Source organism: Orbicella faveolata, unplaced genomic scaffold (genome assembly GCF_042242905.1).
Source record: "Orbicella faveolata isolate gen_17 unplaced genomic scaffold, um_ofav_v1 contig_12, whole genome shotgun sequence".
Lineage (NCBI taxonomy): Eukaryota > Metazoa > Cnidaria > Anthozoa > Scleractinia > Merulinidae > Orbicella > Orbicella faveolata.
In genome coordinates, this window is record NW_028301539.1 from 24,321,701 (window position 1) to 24,342,500 (window position 20,800).

General features: G+C 39.1%; 2 protein-coding genes and 1 long non-coding RNA gene across 3 annotated transcripts in view; 1 reads left to right on the top strand and 2 right to left on the bottom strand.

Annotated features, from left to right (window-relative positions):
* Nucleotides 1–56: 56 nt before the first annotated feature.
* LOC149117285 (uncharacterized) lies at nucleotides 57–335 on the top strand. The gene is made up of 2 exons (XR_016205608.1): nucleotides 57–172; nucleotides 253–335. It is a non-coding gene; the product is annotated as an uncharacterized LOC149117285 (long non-coding RNA).
* A 2,886-nt stretch (nucleotides 336–3,221) lies between these two features.
* Nucleotides 3,222–6,805, bottom strand: LOC110059471 (uncharacterized). Its single transcript, XM_020766163.2, has 2 exons — nucleotides 6,259–6,805; nucleotides 3,222–4,832 (listed from the first exon to the last, which is right to left on the bottom strand). Exons 1-2 carry the CDS (start codon nucleotides 6,636–6,638, stop codon nucleotides 3,839–3,841), a joined length of 1,374 nt encoding a protein of 457 aa, XP_020621822.2. The 5' UTR covers nucleotides 6,639–6,805; the 3' UTR covers nucleotides 3,222–3,838.
* A 2,384-nt stretch (nucleotides 6,806–9,189) lies between these two features.
* Nucleotides 9,190–20,800, bottom strand: part of LOC110059549 (6-phosphogluconate dehydrogenase, decarboxylating-like) — a 12,577-nt gene continuing 966 nt past the window's right edge. The window contains exons 4-18 of the mRNA XM_020766258.2: nucleotides 20,228–20,288; nucleotides 18,830–18,948; nucleotides 17,875–17,940; nucleotides 17,564–17,682; nucleotides 16,589–16,655; nucleotides 16,329–16,397; nucleotides 15,264–15,329; nucleotides 14,608–14,733; nucleotides 14,392–14,455; nucleotides 13,183–13,313; nucleotides 12,223–12,356; nucleotides 11,270–11,369; nucleotides 10,714–10,805; nucleotides 10,099–10,129; nucleotides 9,190–9,582 (exon numbers count right to left, since the gene is read on the bottom strand). Of these exons, the coding sequence (XP_020621917.1) occupies nucleotides 9,463–9,582; nucleotides 10,099–10,129; nucleotides 10,714–10,805; nucleotides 11,270–11,369; nucleotides 12,223–12,356; nucleotides 13,183–13,313; nucleotides 14,392–14,455; nucleotides 14,608–14,733; nucleotides 15,264–15,329; nucleotides 16,329–16,397; nucleotides 16,589–16,655; nucleotides 17,564–17,682; nucleotides 17,875–17,940; nucleotides 18,830–18,948; nucleotides 20,228–20,288 (1,365 nt within the window). The 3' untranslated portion in view covers nucleotides 9,190–9,462. The remainder of the gene's footprint in view (nucleotides 9,583–10,098; nucleotides 10,130–10,713; nucleotides 10,806–11,269; nucleotides 11,370–12,222; nucleotides 12,357–13,182; nucleotides 13,314–14,391; nucleotides 14,456–14,607; nucleotides 14,734–15,263; nucleotides 15,330–16,328; nucleotides 16,398–16,588; nucleotides 16,656–17,563; nucleotides 17,683–17,874; nucleotides 17,941–18,829; nucleotides 18,949–20,227; nucleotides 20,289–20,800) is intronic.

The window sequence follows — 20,800 nt, forward strand, 5'->3', positions numbered from 1 at the left end:
CAATTTGTCAACTAAACTTCTTGTAATCCCCTCAGGTCGAATTTACAATGCAAAATAAAAATCGTACAGAACGCTTTTGCAAAATGGCTTCAAAACCAAAGAAACTTAAGATCAACGGCGAAAGCTCCGTAGAAACTGAGGAGATACAATCATTTTTGAAGTGGAAGTCGTGGTAAGTTTTCCCGTTTATGCACCTTTGATTTGTTTGTATAAAATATTCCCGAGCTGATAAACTAAATTTGCTTCTCTTAGGGTATTGTGGAATTACGAATATTGTGAGGAAACTGTAATGGAAGCCAGCAAAATTTTGTCTAGAGCATACGAAGAGAAAGAAATTGCCGTAAGCAAATTGAACTCTGTTCTGCTCGGGAGAATTCTTAACGAATTATGGGGAGATGAAGTTAAATTGGTGAGGCGAGGACCAAGTAACTCATAAGTGCGTAAACGTGAAAACTTACCATGACTTCCACTTCAAAAATGATCTCCTCAGTTTCTACGGAGCTTTCGCCGTTGATCTTACGTTTGACAAATTTGACAAATTGCGGTCTAGTACCCCCGCGAGTCTTGGTTTGCCAACATGACGAGGTTATCAAGCCGATTTCAACGGTCGTTGGGTCGCGGATCAAACGACACGGAGCTCTTCCATAGTTTTGTCGTTTCACTGGGGACACGAAAAGCCGCCTGGCGTCGCTCGCATGGCTGCGATTGTGTGGCTAGAGGGTTGAAATGAAAGATCAACCTTCGCCCTTGAATTCTGCGGTGGATTTGTGGCCGTGGGTACATTTTAGCCTGGGATTTTTGACTTCGTTCGGCAGGCTGTTCCGACTGAGGTGTTTCGCCTTGTCCTCTCTTTATAAAGGGAAAATCGGAATTCAAAAAAGTCGCTTAAATCAAGTTCAATCGGTAAAATAACCACACCAGGAGCAAACAACACACGTCTGGAATAAGGTAAGCCATTTTTATTGAGAATTTTCACTTTTAACTACCTCCATGGATATCTTGTAGAAAATCCCATATAAACCCTTATAATTCGATGCCATATTGTGTTGCTTGTGTGGTTCATAGACAGAGCTTGGGCTGCCTGTGCGTAAACCAGCCGCAGATAAATCATGTACGTTGCACGATATGTACTCTAAACGCTAAGACTACGTCATCCTGTGAGATCATAGTGTATCCAGTCCTCACGCGGATAATGTTACTGCCATTGAGTTTCCGCTGGGATGATAATAATGATGATGATGATGATGATGATACATTAATAATAATGATAATGATAATGATAATGATAAAGTTTACTGGGCATGGCCCTTCTATGCTAAGACCTATATACAGTAATAGAGAAAATTGAATCCAGCTATATTAAATATATCTACAAACTTGAATAGGCAAAAGGAAAACACGTCTCAGAATTACTCAAATTCGGTTTTCGCAGAGGAAAAATAAAAGATTTTACATTTCCGCAGGAGTCCTTCAGGGTCAGTGGTGTTTTGAGTAAAACTGTATGGATATAACTGGGGTGTTAAGTGATCTAAGATTAACTTAAGAGGGATTGATAAACTCTCTTATCATTTATCCTCACCTGCTGTAAGCTAAGCCCTTTTTAGTTGGTACCAAGTCCATTTAGCGTCCAGGCGGGGTTTAACCCGTCCACGGAAAAAGAACGCAAATAGTTGAGCGTACGAGCAGCAGCGAACAGCGACGAGTAGCGACGGACGAGTGAAAGACGCAGTCGCCGCTGCTCGTTCGCTCAGTTTTCAGCGTTCTTCTCCGCAGACTTTCGGGAAAAAGAGAGACCGTTCGCAATCTAAGGCGGGGCGGGCAAGAGGTAGGGAGCAGGGGGCCGCCAGGGATGCTTGTATTTTATTTTGGGAGCTCAAATTTTATTTAACCCCGACTTCGCTGCCTATACAACGAATTGAAAAAAAATGATCTGTAGGCTATAAGAAGGCTTCGTGAATATATTAACTTGAAAACATTTTCCTTAGTCTACCTGCCCTGAGAAAGGAAATTGAGGGAGTTAAAATCTTTGAGCTTCGCTTGTTGGCAATGCCGAGCTTCAATAGCCACTAGCAACGAAGTCAACGAAGACACCTGAAATTTTCACGGCTTACCTCTGATTGACCTTGAAGAAATGAAATACATCTGGACAGTGAGCAATGAAACAGCAAACTTATTTTTGACGATTTCTCCGTGTTTTAAAGAACTTCGACTGATGTCAGTTAAAGGCAAGGTACACACACCTGCAAGAAAATGACTGACCTTGAAACACATTTCAGATCGTTTGGTGAGTGTCATGCATCCTTTTTGATCGAAAGGTAGTCAGACTTTTTACAATTTGTTAGCTCATAAAAGAAGTTCTAAATCTTTAATCACCCAAATTTAGCTTTTTGCTTTTCAAGTATACTCGCTGTCTCAGCAGCGCCTTGCTTGATACAAACAGCTGAATATCTGCGAAGGAATTGAGCTTAAACTTGAAAATAGCACTAAGAGGACCATTTGTTTTGAAATGCAGAAAAAATGTGAACAGTGAAGAGGGAAGTTTGCTCTCTTTCAGAACCTCATAAAGCTCGTGGTGTTGTAAACTGAAAACTGTTTGAAACACAGAGTGAATACGACCTTGGTAGGCACTAGCGGAATTGAGAGAGGGGGGGGGGGGGGGGGGCAAGCAAGTGGTTCTTGCTTCAAACACATACCTAGTGTCTTATGCTTGGACCCGGGGGGACTCCAATATGAAAAGGACGGGGGTACTCGTCGTACCTTTTAGGGGTTAACAACGCGGTTTTGGTACCTCTTGGGGGTTCTTTTCAAAATTTTCGACGAACACCCCTTCCTTATCATATGGTGTTCCTCCCATGGCTCGGACACCGTTCTATTCGGGTGATCGGGGGAAAATGAAAATTTTCTCATTGAAAGGAGCAGCTTCAGCCACAAGCATCAAACATAAATATAATTTGCACCAGGCATGGCTGCGAAACAGAGGCAAAAGCCAATTAGACGCAAACAGTCAAATGGCTATCAAAACGTCATAGGCGTCCACTTCTTATGAAGGTTGAACAATCTTCAAAAATTTGTAACGGTCACTTTTGAAAATGTGTGTGGACTAGAATACGAAACGTCAAGTTCTTTATCAATAAACCGCCTCGAAATACAAACTTTGTACAAAGCTAAACAATTTCTTATTATTCTTTACAATACAAAATTCAAAGTGTTACTGCCTAACATGATTTTAAATGACTGTTTATTAGGTTTCATATAATTTCTTCTACAATAAATTACTAATGTCCAACTAAAATGCAATATTATAAGACTACTACCATAGACACCCACAATCAGTATTCTTTCAGGTGTAAAGTAATAACTCATTTGTGTGATTCTACCAATAACGCTGAAAATTATATATTCCGAAAGAAACCACTATTGCCGGTATTTAACGTCGATTTGAATAGTATGATAAAAACAAGAAGTATTACTTCTCCAACCTTTGTCGAAACAGCTGTTTATACACCTGGGTGAAGTTGGAAGAGTTGAGTCCTGTACTCAAGAATTCCGTAGTCCGATCAATCCGTTTCGGATCACGTGGTCTGAACGAAAAAAGCGATAGCCTGAGAGAAAGCCTTACAACCTCGAAACGGGTCCAGCGACCGCGCTTCTCACAGTCTCAACAAATTTGTCTTTTTTATCTGTATAACGTACTGTTTAGATGTTACCAAAAACAGTTAGAAAATAAACTCCGTTGTAAAGCCGAAATGGATTCAATAAAAGAGGACAAAGTTTGCAACAAATCCTTTACATTATAAACGTCCGATCACATCTTTGACAGAGCTAAATTTTTCAGTTCTCAGCCTGCTCGCAGATATGAAGATGGTTTTTCTTCCGGTAGAAGCTCAACTTCCCCACCTAATACATTTATACACGATTGCGGAGCAGTGTTAATAGTTGGCATTTCATATCCAACACTTACTAAATCAGCTAGCCACGCTTCTGTTAACATGGCATCATTCAGCTGCCAGAAACCTTGCTCAACCATTGCTATACTTAAATCCAGGGCTCTACTAAAGAGATCTGGTTTGTCAGATTTCCAATTGATCAAAAACTCAACTAATCGCCCAGCATCATGGTAAAGCACTTTCTCGTCGATGAAATCAATGAGATAGTTGTGTGAATTTCGAAATTGAACGGCGTTTGGCGGGAAAAATGACAGCTGTGATCCAACATCCCACAGTAACCGCTGAGCCCAGTAACCACGCCAGATATCGCAGACTCGAAATGTTACAGTGGTTGGTATCAACATGGCCCACAATGCCTTTTTCATAAACAGCGTGTTTTGTGAATTAAACGGAGCCATTGTTTTTGGAGGAAGAACAACGGATGGTGCATCAGCGTCAAACTCAACTTTCAAATCCACGTCTTTGTCTTTTCTTGTTAACCGAAAGATGGCGTCTACATCCGGGTCACCATTAACCACTCCCTGCTGTATCGATGTGTCCACCCCTTGGCATTTGATGAACTTGTGTGACGGGGGATCAGCAATGCGATCTAGCGGGTACCCTCTAGGCCATATTGTACTCTGTCCAAAATGTTCGTACGGATTAACCACAATAGAATCTGTTCTGTATACAAAGAAGTCGCCAGTTTCTTGCTGGAAGAAAGTTATTTTTCCGCTTGTTGGAGAATTATCGTCATCTGTTTCATAGATGATTTTGGCGCCATGTTGAATAGCATAGAGGTAGCCAAGGTTCTTTCGAGCGTAACTTTTGTAAGGGAGAAAGTCATGGATGCGGTATCCCAAGGATTTCTGCTTCTCAACACTCAAGAAAACGCAATTGGGATGACTGGGGAGAAAAATGACTGCAGTTAAAACCCTTTCATTTGCTCCAGCTATTTTATTAATTCCAAAGGAGGAATTTCTTTTTGAATTGCTAGTTTGTCTCATTATGCCACTAAACAATCATCACAGATGATTCTTGGCGAGAAAAAAGCGCTCAGACTGAGTTGCGGTGGAATTTTCATTAACACTGGTTTTATAATTCCAGATATTTTATGTTACTTATCTCGCCATAGTCCAGTTCTGGCCTGCTCTCTGTCGTGCAACGGAGAGAGGGTAGCGTTGCGACAGAGAGAGGGCCAGAACTGGACTAATCTCGGCAGAGCGCGAGAGTCGTACTTTGCGAGAATCTGAAGTCTTGACAGTGCAGACCGAAGCATAACGAGGTCCATGCAAAAATGACCAAGGGCCGATATTTTCCGTACTGTTCGAACAAGCTTCAGTGGTTAAGAAGTTATTACGCGATATCAAAATGTTTAGAAAAAAAATCCCACGATCGCGGAGTAAAAGAATTATCGAAAACTTCAATCATGCAATTCTGCCGGGTTGAGAGCGAACAAACCGCCTGTTTACTTACGGTCCAGCCGTTTAACGAAAAAAGAAAAAGAAAGCTGGAAAAAAAAAAGACTTCTTCCAACAAAGCAAAACAAAAAGCAACAAAACTGCACGGGTTCCGCTTTTGAAACAGGGATCGGTCCATTACTTAGAAAATATTGGGCCGCAATAGAGCAATCTGATTGGCTGATTTAGTGATTGGTCCTCTGAACAAACTCCAGTAGTCGTTTAAACCTCCGTATCGATCTGTATACCCTGAGGCGTTAAAGTAACTGCATGGAACATGATATTTGAGGCCAGACAAGACAAGTTGAAGATCAAATAAACATATCTTGAGATGGAAATGGTCCTAAACTCGGTAGAAATACCGTGAAATGTCGAACTGCACAAGGCAAAAATCTGTACGGGAACCCGTGCAGAACTTATATATTTGACCACGGGCAGAGACTGACGCAAATAGTTATTAAATTAAATGAATTCAGAAACGTCCTAAACCGTAGAAGGTGCATATTAAAATCTTGTATCGTCAATGGAATAAATTATCTATAATTTGAGGAATAAAAAACAGCTGGCAATTGGAACAAGGTTTAGATGCCCTTTTTCCGACACACGAGGAAAAAATGACTGGTGACATAAATCATTTTCGTGGACAGGTTACAATGAATACATTATAATATTCGTATCGCCACGTGGGCCTATTATGAAAGTGACAGTAGATGTATAAACTTAAACCTACTGGCTGCCCTCGGCCAAGTCCACTAGTCTCTGCTGAGGCTCTTACAAAATTTAGCAACGTAATTTTCGTTTTGTCTTTTAAGATTTTAAAACGACAGCCGGCACAATGATCAAGCAATGTAGTTGAATTCTATACAACGTACCTCCAATCTCCCGGGGTCTTTGTATCACCAACCACAACAACCTTCCAACCCTCAATATCAGCTAATTTCTTCACATCATCTGTCGGTGCATTTATAGTCGTGAGAACAATCCATTTCTCGTGCATTTCCTTGACTGGAGGAGAAGACCTCCGTGGTATTTCGTTCCAGTTTATCGCTATTGTTAAATTTTGTGTTCGCTGATGCAATTTGCCGTTAACTGTGGACCCCTTTGGGATGACAATGTCTGGAAAGCGCGGGAACGTTTTGTCGGACGCAGAGCTGTGAATAATAATCGTGCGTTCCTCGGAGAAGAGCCGATAGAGTAAGACAAGCATGGTAAGTTGTAAAGCTAGCCCCAAGTAAAACCATTTCCTTGACATGTTAACAGGTGATCAGGCGCTTCTCTTTAAAGATCACTCTCCTCCCACAAAAACCCTGAAAGATTTCCATGACTTCACCAAAGAGGTCCGACCATAATAACTCTCTTGTTTAGTCTTCGGGAGACCGAGGAGATTTTTCTTAAGTAACTCGCAAATACCGTGGAAACACTGAAATTGGTTTTTCATACATTATTCATCGGCGGGGGGCACCGTTAGTTTCAGTCCCGCTCCGCACCATGAGACAATGAAAATAACCTGACAATCTACGAACAACCCAGCTCTTTTTGTGCGTTCAAATCAATAGACCACTTTGTCCGGTAGCGGAGTCGCCCTCTTGAATAACTGAGGAGACCAAAAACGGGGGACAAAAACTAGGTCCTGTTGCTTTATCCTCTCCCCAGATCTCACGCGCTATTAGCTTGTTCCGTCTCCGTCCAAGTTGTAGAGGCGGAACGATTTCACTCCACTGATCACTCCTTCACTTCCCGTTAGACATTTGGAAACCGGGGGGGGGGGAACTCCCATATGAAAAGGCAAGGGATGCTCGTCGGAAAATATGAATTTAACTCCTAAGGGAGACTAATGTGGACATTGCTTGAGCTTCATTAGACCCCTAAAAGATACCACTTGAACCGAAAGGGGTTCGATCACTAGCCACTGTTCAAGAAAGGATCCCGCGCGCACCTGTAGACCCGACTCGCGTACTCGAGAGATCAGCGGAATTCAAGCCTGAAAACAGAAATTAAATGACAGCGTTTCTTTTATTATTACTTTCTCGAGTGCACCCTAAAGGATACTTTGAAAGCTAAAAATGGTGACGTTTCGTCATCAACACCTTAAGTGAGACCAGAATCCTAGATTTGTACCCGCCGTGCATTACGAAGCAATTTAAAACTATTTGGCTGAAGTCGAGTCTTATCAGTTGAAACGGGATTTTTAAACTAAAAAAAAAAAAACAAAAAAAAATCTCAGTAGCTGTTCTTTATATTAAAAGTTATTAAACGGGGTTTTCCGCGGAATAGAATGATGACAACAGCCACAATATGCAAGAAAAGATTTGTTGTTTAATAACATTTTCAAGGCCGTTAATCTTCTTAACATTCGCGAATATTCGCGGCGCGTGTTTGACATGTAGAACTTGCACCTCTTGAACGCTCGAGGGAAGCAACTAGAAACCTTCCCTACTCGGTAGCGAAAAACGCGTTTGTCGGTTGAGCTTTGAATTTTAGCGTCCGCATGTTATTTAAAGGCCCAGTAAAAAATGATTCAAAACTGTTTTGTTACCGACTTGAAATTGAAGCGAGAAAAGGGTTATTGGCAACTTGCAAGAAAGCCCTGGGGCGCTTTCCATTAAACCAAAACTTCCGAAAATTTCGAAACGTGGACATATGGTACGGAAATTTCCTCGGAAAGCTTCCAGAATATCTTGAAATTGTTGAATTTTCGAAAAGTGAACCATTTACCCTAAAATTTAGGGAATTCCAGGAAAAAAGTCAAATGGAACAGAAATTCCTGGTAAGAAATGTTGGAAAATTTCGGTATACCTTGCAAGGTTGTCTTCGTTTGTGGAAACTTCCGGCCGTAAAATGCAGTTCCATTCGTCACTGGAAATTCAAACCGGAATTTTTCATCGAATGGGAAGCGCCACTGATTTTATACTCCCTATGACTGCCAGTTAACTATCACCCAAAAATGTCATTCAGTTAAAGGTGCTCGAAAATGTTGTTAAGACGGTTTATTTAGATGTGAAAGATGGGCACAAAACATATGAAGCATGGGGACACTCGAGAAAATGGAGCAGGCATTGGTCATGGAATGCACACTTTTTTTTACTTTAAAAAATAAATTTGGTCGTGCTGTACGTAACGTGAAACATATTCCTTCGATTTCACTGCTTAACTGCCTTTCTGAAGCATAAAATTTCCAAAGCAACCATCACTGAAACCCATAAGCTCGATACAAATACACTTTATTATGCTCATTGTATACCGCTTTTGTCTTGACAGCTCCTGTTGGCGAAATTGCAATCGTGAGAAAAATCAGTTCTTGTCTGTTGGAGGTGCTGTTCTTCAGAGTATTTCATTTCAGCGAACCAGCGAATGATTCCACCCCCACCAGCCCAAAGACCAGTCAACTGCTAACTTTATAACGGCAACAGAAATCTGTGGCCAACGCTGGGGGTTGTCGGTTCTCAGGTCAACCTTTCGCGACAAACAAGAATTTCTTCTACCAAGAAGAATCGAGAGAAATACTCAAACAAAGTACCTGCAGACTGAGGCATCAAAAAAACAATCCAAAGCAGGATCATTCTTGAAGTAACTTTGGTCAGCCTTACTGGGCCAGTTTGCGGTCAGCCTTTCGGTCAGTTTAGGGTGCTTGTTACTGGGCGGGCAGTGCGATTAAAAAAAAAAGGCGTTTCATATTTGCACTAAAGTTTCCATATCATAATTATTATATTGAGACCCAAATGTTTTCGATGGTAGTAGAAAGCCCCGTGGTTACAAAACGCTTGCTATGTTCTCGTTTAAGTATACAAGAGTTAAATCATGTATTCTCTTTAATGCGGGTTCATTTATTGTTTTAATACTAATTGGACTTGAACCACAGAACTAGCCGATTTTTTCCCTACTTTTACTCTGTAAATGTTGTTTTACAATACGATTACCTATCTACGAATTGTTTGTCATACTCCATTCTTATATTGTTTCAACGTACACGTAAGAAACTGGAGATTCACTGGACTCAGACGATTAAAAACTAACAGTGCACTGGATTAAGATCACAGGTCGTTATCGTATTCTCCTTGGACCTGGTCCATCTCTGCTCAGGCCTGGTATGTGGTGGAGGATACGGAGCCCCCGTGCCCAGTCCAGTTGGTGTGTACAAAATGACCAGGATTACTGAGGAGCTCGTAGGTATGGGCACCAAAATAATCACGCTGAGCCTGCGATGAAATTAAAAAGAAACTAAGAAAGGAGATAAATACTGGGCAGATTTCCATTTGAGTGTCGAAAGTAATCAGCCATTTACTTTAGTTTTGGTTTTGGTTTTACTACGATTTGAGGGAGGTTTGAGTAGTCTAATTGGTTTTACGACAGTCAATCGAAAACCGCTTTAATTTTAACTGTGTCACTACAAGAAAATTGTGCTAGATATCATTCACTTAATACGGTCTTGATAATCATTTAGTGTTTTTTCAGACTCTACGATTCAATTTGAACCACTAAATGAAGGAATGAGAAATTCGTGTAAATGACAGTCTTGACAACTCGTTAAGGATGGAACAAAAAAAAAAAATTCTAGAACGTTCTAGAGAACAGCTTTGTTTTGTCTAGAACGCATTCATAACATTTTATTATTTTTTTCAGACTAGCAAAAACTCTCAACTTGCTGCTTGAAAGTAATCAATGTCCGAGAATATCATTTCATAAGTACGAGTTAACAGAGTTTTGCATCTTACCTGAATGAGATTGGCAGGAAGACGAGCTGACCTGCAAACAGAATTGAAGTTAGTAACTACTACTAGTTCACCACCAGTGTCTGTAGAATAAATCTACCGAGACTTGGGTGACGAACGGGGAGGGGGGAAGGGGGCATTCCTTCAGCTGCCAGTCTTTTATATCTCACAGTTGTGCAAATATGAAATATCACCAACCTAAATCAGCTATATAGTAGACTGCAAGTAGTCCCTCTTTCGCTTAGTCCGTCGTGCGTGACGCGAAAGAAAACCGCGAGAAAAAAATGGCCGCGCGAAATCCTGGGGGCGGTTTTCTTTCGCGTCACGCACGACGGACTAAGCGAAAGAGCGACTACTCGTAGTCTAGCTATATAGTGGTCTGGAATCACATTTTGCCGTGCAAAGAATCGTACACTACTCTCTTGAAATAACACTCTTTTCTTCATCCATCATGTTAGACGCTGTTAACGTATAGTCAAAAGAATTCTAATAAGTTTTATTGTTCCTGTCATCCAACATGGCCGCAAAGGTCTTTGTCATTTGTATCTCTCGCGAAAGGTTGCAAACCACCTATAGCCTGATCATCAAGTAACATCATCATAGGTGCGCGTCTCTAACCTGTATCCATCGTAGAATGCGAGTGCCGTACTGAATGCTGGGGTAGGTATCCCAAGGGTCACTGCGGCAGCCACAACCTTACGCCAAGAATCCTACGCAAAAGCAAAGTAATGTAAATAAATAAATAAATAGATAAATAAATAAATAAATAAATAAATAAATAATTAAATTAGACCCTTGTACTAAAAGAGTAGGGCGGTTAAGAAATGTACCAAAAGCCGTCAAAGGCACGTACAGCCAACGTTGAAAGTCTCTCTATAAACAAAAACATGGTTGCTCAAAGTCCAGACAAGTGAATGAAAATGACTGACTGACTAACAGACTGACAGACTGACAGACTGACTCACTAAATTGACTTGACTGACAGACAGACGGACTGAATAAATTGGAATGAAACCTCAATAAAGGAATACATTCGTACAGTTCTTTACAACAATCAAAGTCTTAGCACCAGTTTCACCACGTGTTCTAACTTTAATTGAATTCCATCTTGTTTGGTCAGTAGACTCATTTTAATGACACGGACGGAATACTTTATTTAGTTTTAGTGGCCTACCTGACAGTCGTGAATCGCATTTTTGAAGAAATCGTCTAATAACAGATTCTGGAGAGAGGGATTCTTAATAAATGCATCCTTGATATTGCCCAAGAAGACACTACAAAAACAGATGCAAACTAATAAGTCCTTTTCTTTACATTTTACAATACGAAGGTAACAAAACAAAACAACACAAAACAAAAACAAACAAACAATTGGCAGTAAAAAGGGAAAAACAAGTTGGACAGACATGCATTAAGCCTGAAATGTCAGCGGGAAATGACTGACATTTCAGGCTAACACGCATTGGATATTTCATGTCAATGTTTTATGCATCCACGACCAAAATAGCCAAAAAAACATTTTTGAAAACAGCCATCTAAGGTGGCTTAGGGAGTAGCAAAGTTCACTAAACCCGGAGGCATCTTAACTTCACTTGTGTTATTACTTGAACAGTTTCAACGTAATCATGCATTTTGGTATATGATTATGTCAGACTGCCAACCTCAGTTCTTGTTGAATTAATCCGCTTTTGTTTAGATCAGTGCCAACAAGAACCAAGTGAACTGAACTGAGTCAGTTCGAAAAGCCCCCATGGGGAAAGATAATAAAGGATGCATGTATGCATGTACGTATGTAAGTGAATAGACTATAAAGTGGTTCCTCTTTCGCTTAGTCCGTCATGCGTGATGCGAAAGAAAACCTTGAGGAAAAAAATGTCTGCGCTAAATCCTTTCACGCGCTTCTCTCCCCCAGGATTCATGTGGCCATATTTTTACCTTGATGTTTATTTATGGTCACGCTCGCCGGACCAAGAGAAAGAGGGATTACTTGAAGTCTACTGGGTGAATGGTGCTGCTCACTACTCCTTTGAGATACATCTTCCCTCATCTGAATGCCATTCATTTCAAGTTACTTACTGAAAGAACTTGTTTTACATACTGTACCGCAATTTCACTTTATTTACCTACCTTCTAATGATACACCCTCCTCTCCACATGAGCGCAATGCCGCCATAGTTCAGAGTCCAGTTAAACTCCTTAGCTGCTTCTCTCATCAACATGAAGCCCTGAGCATATGACACAATCTTGGATGCATATAGAGCCTATTAAAAGAATTCAAAGGGATCAAATAGTGCTTAAATTAAACTAAACCAGTCCATTTTCATTAAATTACAAGTGATAACATTAGCTCAGGGCATGGTGACCTCATGGTTAGTGTGCTACATTCTGGATTGAGCGGCCTGAGTTCAAGCCCTGGCCGGGGCATGTTGTATTGTGTTCTTGGGCAGAGATTTTACTCTCACAGTGCCTCTCTCCACCCAGGCATATAAATGGGTACTGGCTAATTTTATGCTGGGGGTAACCCTGTGATGGACTAGCACCCCATCCAGGGGGGAGTAGAAATACTCCTAGACACTTCGTTCTACAGAAACCAGAGATAAGCGTCGGCCTATTAAGCCTCTTGGCTTGTATGCAGACTTTACCTTTACCTTTTTACCCTGGGGGAGGGGGATTACACCCATATTTGGCTTATAAGGGCACGTGCTGCTGGACAGGGTATGGTTTTTTGGCCTCACTGTCCTGAACAGGGTGTACAATTTTACTTGCCTCTGTCCTAAATATGGTCGGCACTTGTCCTAAACAGCGAATGGTTGCTTGTTTGTCTCTATAAAGCTATCTTCCATTTCATTATGTCTTGCGAAAAATTTTTATACCCTTATTTGCGTCTTTACACATATTACTTCATGTATGCATTGAATTTCATGAATTTGTACTAAACAGGGTCTTAAAATACAGGGTGTAATCCAAAGCAGGATAGGGTTTTTAGAGTATTTTTGTCCTAAACAGGGTCAGAATTTCCAACCCTTAGTGGCACATCTATAACCAAACATGGGTCAAGCACCCTGTGGACTTTTTACCTAACATTACCTTTCTAATATGCTCAATGAATTCCTTTTTATCTCCTGTGTACTTTGTAGATGCTGGTCCTTTAAGTTCGTTGCTGGCACCAACTCGCTCAGTCTGGAGTGAGGACAAGCAGCGTGCAAATACAGACTCACCTGGAGTGGGCAAGGAGAAAGTTGTCAGTGAGGGGGTGTAGTTATATAACACAAAGAGTGATATAAATTACCCACTGATCTTTCACTGGTAAAGTTTAAATTAAACAACAACAAACAACAATAAAAAAAAACACACAAGCAGCACCATATAGCACTTTTCAAAAGGTCTCTCTTGAATAGTCACACACTCATGTTTCAGTCACAAATGTGAGAGGTAGAAGCACCTTTAACAACATAATGTGCCACATGGAAGAATTGCTTTCATTTAAATAGTCACCCTGACTAGGATTTCATCTAGTTGTACCAACTTCAAGACTGAAGCCATATTATACTTAATAAATTATGTTGCATAGGGCTCATCAACTAAAATAAGTGTGAATTCTCTAAAACTCATAAAATGTCCCACTATTAATATAATATATAATAATAATAACTTAATTGCCTGAGTATAAACACATTACAGTCATAGACTGGTAAACTTGATGCCCTCCCTTAAATAACAAAATTCTTAAGATGTTTTAAAAAGATCAAAACACAAAATTAAAGGTAATGAAGAAAAAAAAAAGATTTCAGAGTTAAGACAAATGTAAAGTATACATGTAAGTGTTCTTTAAATAATTGATACTGTCTGTTTTGAACTTATTGAGGGCTTAATGTGAGGGCTGGACAGGAAAAACACTTGGATCTACCCAGACTAAACTAGCTGATTTTGTTGGAATGCTGTGAAAATGTTTGATGAATGTAAAGAATATTATTGTTTTTAATACATGTAGCTAAATGAATTTCTTACAGATGGAGAAAGGATGGCTTTTTTCTGGACTGGCTTACAACAATTCATCTGGCCGGACTACACATATCAGTGTGAAAGTTTTTTCTCAAAGTTCTTTGTGGTTGTAAATAGGACTAGGTAATCTTTGCACTCTTTACACACAAGTGCTGTTATGTTATAGACATTTTTCTTGCTCTGAGCTCAGCTTTTGCACTCAGCTTATGAGCAAGTCTTATCAGCTTACGGTAGAGTATTTTGTGGGATTGCGTCATTGCGACTTATTATCATAGTGTAACGCATATTCCTTACCGATAAGAGTGACTGGCATTCCATATTCTAATGCCGAGATTGCTGTCCATTTGCCAGTTCCTTTCTAATTAAGACAACAAATTAAAACCTTTCACAATGACACCATTCTAGATATTGCACAAAGCATCTACAACATTTGAAAATGGTTTCATTTCAAGATCTTACTCACTAAATATTTTTAATAGCAACACCTAAAAAATAAAATAACCTTCATACCTGGCCAGCAGAGTCTCTGATTTTTTCCACAAGAGGAAGACCATCAGAATCCTTGTATGCAAGGATGTCTTTTGTAATTTCAATCAAAAATGAGTCAAGCTCTCCCTTGTTCCATTCTGCAAGCACCTTCAAGGGAAAAAAACAGTTACTGTGTCATCAAGGTCGTGTTCTATTAGGATCAACCGTTTCTGGTTGTTTGGGCATTTTCATGTTCTATAATTGGGGAAAACCCATTTTCGGTTGGTTTGGTTGATCAACTTTTACAACTGGCCGCAAACCAGCGTGAAACAGTAGAAAAAGCATTTGTTTTAATGGGTGATTATGTTGCGTGATTGTACGCGAGGACTATTCCCTGGAGTTACCGCATTTTGACCGGAAATGGTTGGAAAAGTGTTCTATTGAGAAATGTCAGTGGTATCAACCGAAACTAGTTGCAGTTGAAACAGTTGATCCCAATAGAACACAACCTAAGTCAGCTTAGTACAGGGCACAAACTAATGCCAAACAACTACATTCTGGCTCAGATTTCCACCTGTTGTTGGAGATCTGTGTGCATTGGCAGTTTAGTCTGAAAGGAATAGACATATCAAGGACTTTCATTGAAACAGTTTTGAAAGTTACTTAAAAACAAGGTGCAAAAAGGCACAATTATATACCTGACTCATTTCATCAGAGGACATGCCCAGGGCACTCTTCATGAGATGATAAGCCTCACAAATCAACTGAAAACCAAAACAAAATTAAAGAGAGTATCTGTTAAATATATATATATTTGATCAAACAAACACAGTAAGTCTTAGACTGGTTTAAAAATGGCTGCCAATTTAAAATTCTTTTGTATGCATTTAAATTAGACCAAATAACCTCATTAGAGTATAATTTCTTTTGAATTAACAACTCAAAAACAAGGTTAGTTGGGTTAATTTAAATACTTACAAAAGAATTTTGAATTGGCAGCCATTTGTGAATAGGGTCTATAAGCAAACTTTGTTACATAGATATTGCATCCCTGCACAGTCATGTAATATCCTCCATGTCTGAAACAATGTTTACAGGGAAAACCTTCTTGTTATTGGCCAGTTAAATCTTGCACTCTTATACCAAAGCTTGATTTACAGACAATGGTATGTGAACTTTAATTAGCACTTATTCACCACATTTCACATCATATATGCCAACACAGTCCCAGGACATCCACTTTGCTTTAATTCCTCCAAACTCCAAAAGTTGATGACCAAACTTAACACTGCTGATATGTCAGTTCCTCAAGTTGGTGAATTTGAGGTCTTCTATGTATATGCAGACACTAGTTATAATTTTACAATAACTGCAGAAATTCTCTTGTGCTCATTGGTTAACCAAATTTAGCCTAATTTTCATTGTTAATAAGCGGACACACACCTGAATTTATTATTTATGCAATGTTCATACATCGCATGAGAGCAGACAATTTAATTAACAATTTGTTACTATAAAAAGCAAATTGGCGTCAGTTTTTTATGCGTTTTTAACCTTGTCAAAGTAGTCTGCGGATCCACTTCACTATCGCCCCGTGGATCCACAGCAGCTGCTTATAACTTTGACAATGTTACGACGAAATTCATGATCAACAACAGGACAGATGCATGAAAAACTGACGTCAAGTTGTTAAAATACATGCCATCTCTCTGACCCAATGTGTTAAGACAAGTTTGCTACAACCTAAAATATTGATCTCCTACCTGCATATCTCCGTATTCAATGCCATTGTGTACCATCTTAACAAAGTGTCCAGCACCATCTCCACCAACCTAAACACAAGATATTGAGACAAAAAAAGAAACTCGCATTGTGAGGTTTTAGTTGTAGCGACGTTTTCTTCAGAGTGAAAACATTAAGTTTACAAACATGTCTGTAGACATGGCCTTTGAAGTTCTCTACAATCCTAGGAAAATGTCCCTTGAAAGCAAGATTTCAACAACACTTCAGCAACATTTCTTACCCAATCACAGCATGGTTCAGATCCAACTTTTGCTGCTATTGACTGAAAGATTGGCTTGATGTGAGCCCTAATGAGTGCAAAAAAAAAAAAAAAAAAAAAAAAACATAGTTGGCAGGGTCACTTATCTACTTAGATGCATGTCTAATAAGTTGTTTGATTTTGCCCAATTCACACTAATTATCTGGATTAATTTCAAAATTTATGTACTTTTCTCTGGTTTTGCATTGAATGTCAATGTTGGTCACTAAAACTTGTGCTCTACCAAAAGCGGTCTCCAGAGTGGAGAAATTTGAATGTGCTAGATAGGTGTTGCAAATAGATCTTTCTGAAAATACAATACTGATAGCACAAAGAAGAATTAAGCACAGTTCACATCATGTACACATGTTCTACTGTGCTGTTCTGGGGCCATTTTAGAATGCATGAAGGGCTAAACCAAGGGAGGAAAGCTGCATTTTCAAATTTATGTAGATAAGAGTGGACCAAAAACAGTTTGTCTGTTTTTTGCGGACCATTGTTTTGAAATTTATCCAGATTAGGTACATGGGGCCTAAGACTGGCTAACTTTAAGAGGAACAAGTCCCAAAAAAACGAAAAAGTACAAACATCTTAGTTTCCATTTATGCAATAAGCCCGAACAGAGTTAGCACTTCTGACTTAGAAGTGTCAACAGAAAGAAACTGATATTTTTTTCCCTATCTAAGAAAAACTACCAGTGATGATGATGATAATAAATATCATTGGACATACAGTCTTCTTGGCTAACATCTTGGCTTGTTATTGTAATCTGTTAGTGAAGGAATGCACTACTGAATGCTGCACAGGTCTTCCTGAGAGGAATCTCAGTTTCCTTACTCTGAGATTAAAATGGGGTATTTTTTGTTTTCTCAAGAAGTAGATAGATATAGAATTGTCTAATGAGATGTACAACTGTTACTGCTAGAGAATCACTAGACGCAATCTAATGCAACATACCAGGCCTTGTCAGACCCTCCAGGCATGAGAGATGGACCATACCGTGCACCATCTTCACCTCCACTCACTCCACTTCCAACAAATAACAGTCCTTTGGATTCTAGGTCCTTACAGCGTCTCTGTTTTCAAATTGTTTACAAAAAGTATTTTGAAAAGTTGAAAAATTAAGCTATGCAATTTTATTGTTATTTTAATTATGCTACAATGATATTTGACCCATCATTAGTAGTTTAACTTGACATTCTGGCTGAAAAAATAAAATGCCTGCCCATCTTTTTTCTATAACGTTTGGTACTCTATTAATTACTCACAATTGAGTCCCTGTATTCTGAGTTGCCTCCATCTATAATAATGTCACCAGCTTCCAGAAGAGGTACCTGCCAATACGACAAAAAGATAAGTCCATCCTCAACCCAGACTCCCTGAGTGGTTTAATCAAAGCTTCTGCTTCACTGCACGTGTATATACATAATGTAAAAACAGATCAAGTATCTGGTCTCATGAAGCTAAGAGTAAAGCAATTAAATGAGTATTTTTACTGCCCTCTGGATGGGATGCAAGTCCATCGCAGGGATACTGTCAGCATTGAATTCACCAGTATCTACAATCATGGACAAAAGTGTTGACACATTTGAGCAAAACAAACCCTTTCTATCAGCGTCCTTCTGTAATTTCAAAAAACATCTTTTTTGTTGATAGCCAAACCCCCCTCTCCCCCTTTTCAATGTTAAAATGTGCTCCATGGACACTGTCACGTGGTTACAACATTGAAAAGGGGAGAGGGGGTCGAAATGTGAAATTGGAGATTGAAAAACACACCCATTCAATGAAACAGGTCTTTTTCAGGGAGTGTCTCAACTGCTTTTGTCCATGATTGTAGATACAACTGACATTAGTTAACTATCTTTTCCAAGAACACAACACAGTGAGCTCAATCCAGAGTCCATTGCTGGCATTGAGAAGTAAGTGGTACATGAATGATCCTCAAATTGATGATTTTCTTTATTCTCATTACTTGTCTTGTTGACAATGTGCTGGTATCGTAGGAAGAAATTAAAGACTAATCCCTTATTTAGTTAACAATTTAAGAATTAGAAGTGGAAAATAATTAATGTACAGAACATGGATCAGGATGTAAACTAACTAAAGTGATTTCAATTTTTGTTAAGTGCCATAAGCAATTAATTATTGCCGCGGCTATATATAATTTACAGTACTTCATGCTGAATGGTGGGTGGAACAACGAAAGAGTTTGTAAGGACTTACCAACTGTTCAATAAAGGCATCGACAGCAGAACCAGCTTTTACCAACATCATCACACGTCGTGGCTTTTTCAACGTGGCTACCATCTCCTTCATTGACTTTGCACCTATAACTTTTGTTCCTGGGGAAAAAGGAGGGTTTCATTACATTTCTTTTCTTATACGTGTCAACTTTTATCACTCAAGAATGTCATTTTATGATAATGATTTCCAACATTAACAAGGTGTTGGTAAAGATTGAACTTTTATTTATTTGTTTATTATGCTAGAGTAGTGGTAGATTAAAGTGATTTCCCGCGATAACATAAAATTTCAGCCTTAGTGAGTTGAAGCATTGGAGGAATTCTGATAAGCTGAGTTGAGGTGATTTCTGGCAAGGTCCAAGGATTTCTTACAAAACAAGAGGCGAGAAAAAAAATACCCATAACTAACGACTAGGAATCGAGATAGAAGGACTTGGGAAGCAGGAGAAAATGCCTTAAATTTAGCTCTTATTAACCGAGCTGGAGGTCTGTATAGGAGAATCTTGACCAAGGTCGTGAGTACAGACCGAACGCAGTGAGGTCTGTACACACGGTTAATAAGATGTTTATTAAATGGCATGGAAGAAAACTTTAATTCGTTTAATGTAACTGGTTTGCTGACATTTTGCTTGCGAACGGCAATGAGCTTAACATAAACCTGCCGAAATTTGCTCGTCCTCTTTACTTTTTTTTTGTCATCAGGCTTTTTAGCACTTCCATAAATGATTGAGAAGAAAAAAAAAGAAAATGGTGAACATTTTTGTATTTTAGTTTGCTACTTTTTCAACGCAAAATGAAACCAGTCTAGATGCCGGTCTAGATGGGAAAATCTAGACCGCGGTCAATATCGATTTCAGTCAATCAAATTTGTGAATTCGGTAGTTCCCAGTCCTTGTGAGACACAGCCATATAATAATAGCCTCATAATAATGCCTGAATTTCTGTGCCACAGTCCACCAATGAACAGCAGCTCAACAGGAATATCTATCTGGTCAATCCTTGTCAATAAGGACAGACTTGAGTAGTTACATTGTACAAGGGTCTGTATTGTAGAAGTATAAGATCAAGTGGACTACATGCATGTTAATGTTCAAATATCTATGAGGAGGAGGAGGTTGTCTGTAAACAGTCTAACCTCTTGTTACAGACAGCTCTACATTACGGACAGTTTAACTGGTTCCAGCAAAACCAGAATTCACACAATCTCTACCTGTGTAATACAGACACCAACATGATACAAAAGGTGGTTGATGGTAAATTCAAGACTTTGAAAGATGGCGAAACATGGACATTCAGGTCTGTCTGCTTCTTTGGTGTCCAAATAAGAGTGGCTTGAGACTGTATACCAAATTGTTTAAAAGGAACATTTATTTGTTACCTTTGGCTTCATTTGCTAAAAATTTGTCCACCTTCTCCACTGTCCTGTTGTAAGCACAGACCTAAAAACAAATTAAAGAGAGCAAATATATTTATAAAATGTGGATATTCCATAACAATGAAAAAAAATATATATAAAATTGAAAATAATGGTTGCAAGTTAGAGGAACATGTGCAAGTCAATAATTTCTTATTCAGGAAAACTGAAATGTTTAAATGGATTCAGTTAACAGGAAAATATATTGGACTTGATTGAATTAAAACAATGGTTTGATTGTAGTTCAACTAATGCCAATTTGTGATTGGTTTATGAATATTTTACCTGAGTCATTATCAATAGGCCACCTTTGATATATCAATGCTTTAACATGGCTCCAAGGCTTTTAGGACAACACTGCAAATTTGTTAAGTTTCGTTGGTCCCTCAATTCCCAGAAGAGACTTGGATACAAAGTAAACACCACCAAATAGCCTTGGAGCCATGTTAGAATATTGATAAATCAAATGTGGTCTATTTTTAAAGGAAAAAAAACACAGGGGCCAGAGGGCCACATTCCCTTAAATGACACATATGC

Bases quoted from the DNA above. Each gene is read 5' to 3' on its own strand.
- LOC110059471 (XM_020766163.2), bottom strand. From the start codon at position 6,638: ATGTCAAGGAAATGGTTTTACTTGGGGCTAGCTTTACAACTTACCATG. The intron at 4,833-6,258 runs GTACGTTGTATA...TTTTCTCCCCAG, and splicing joins AAGACCCCGGGAGATTGGAG to TCATCCCAATTGCGTTTTCT.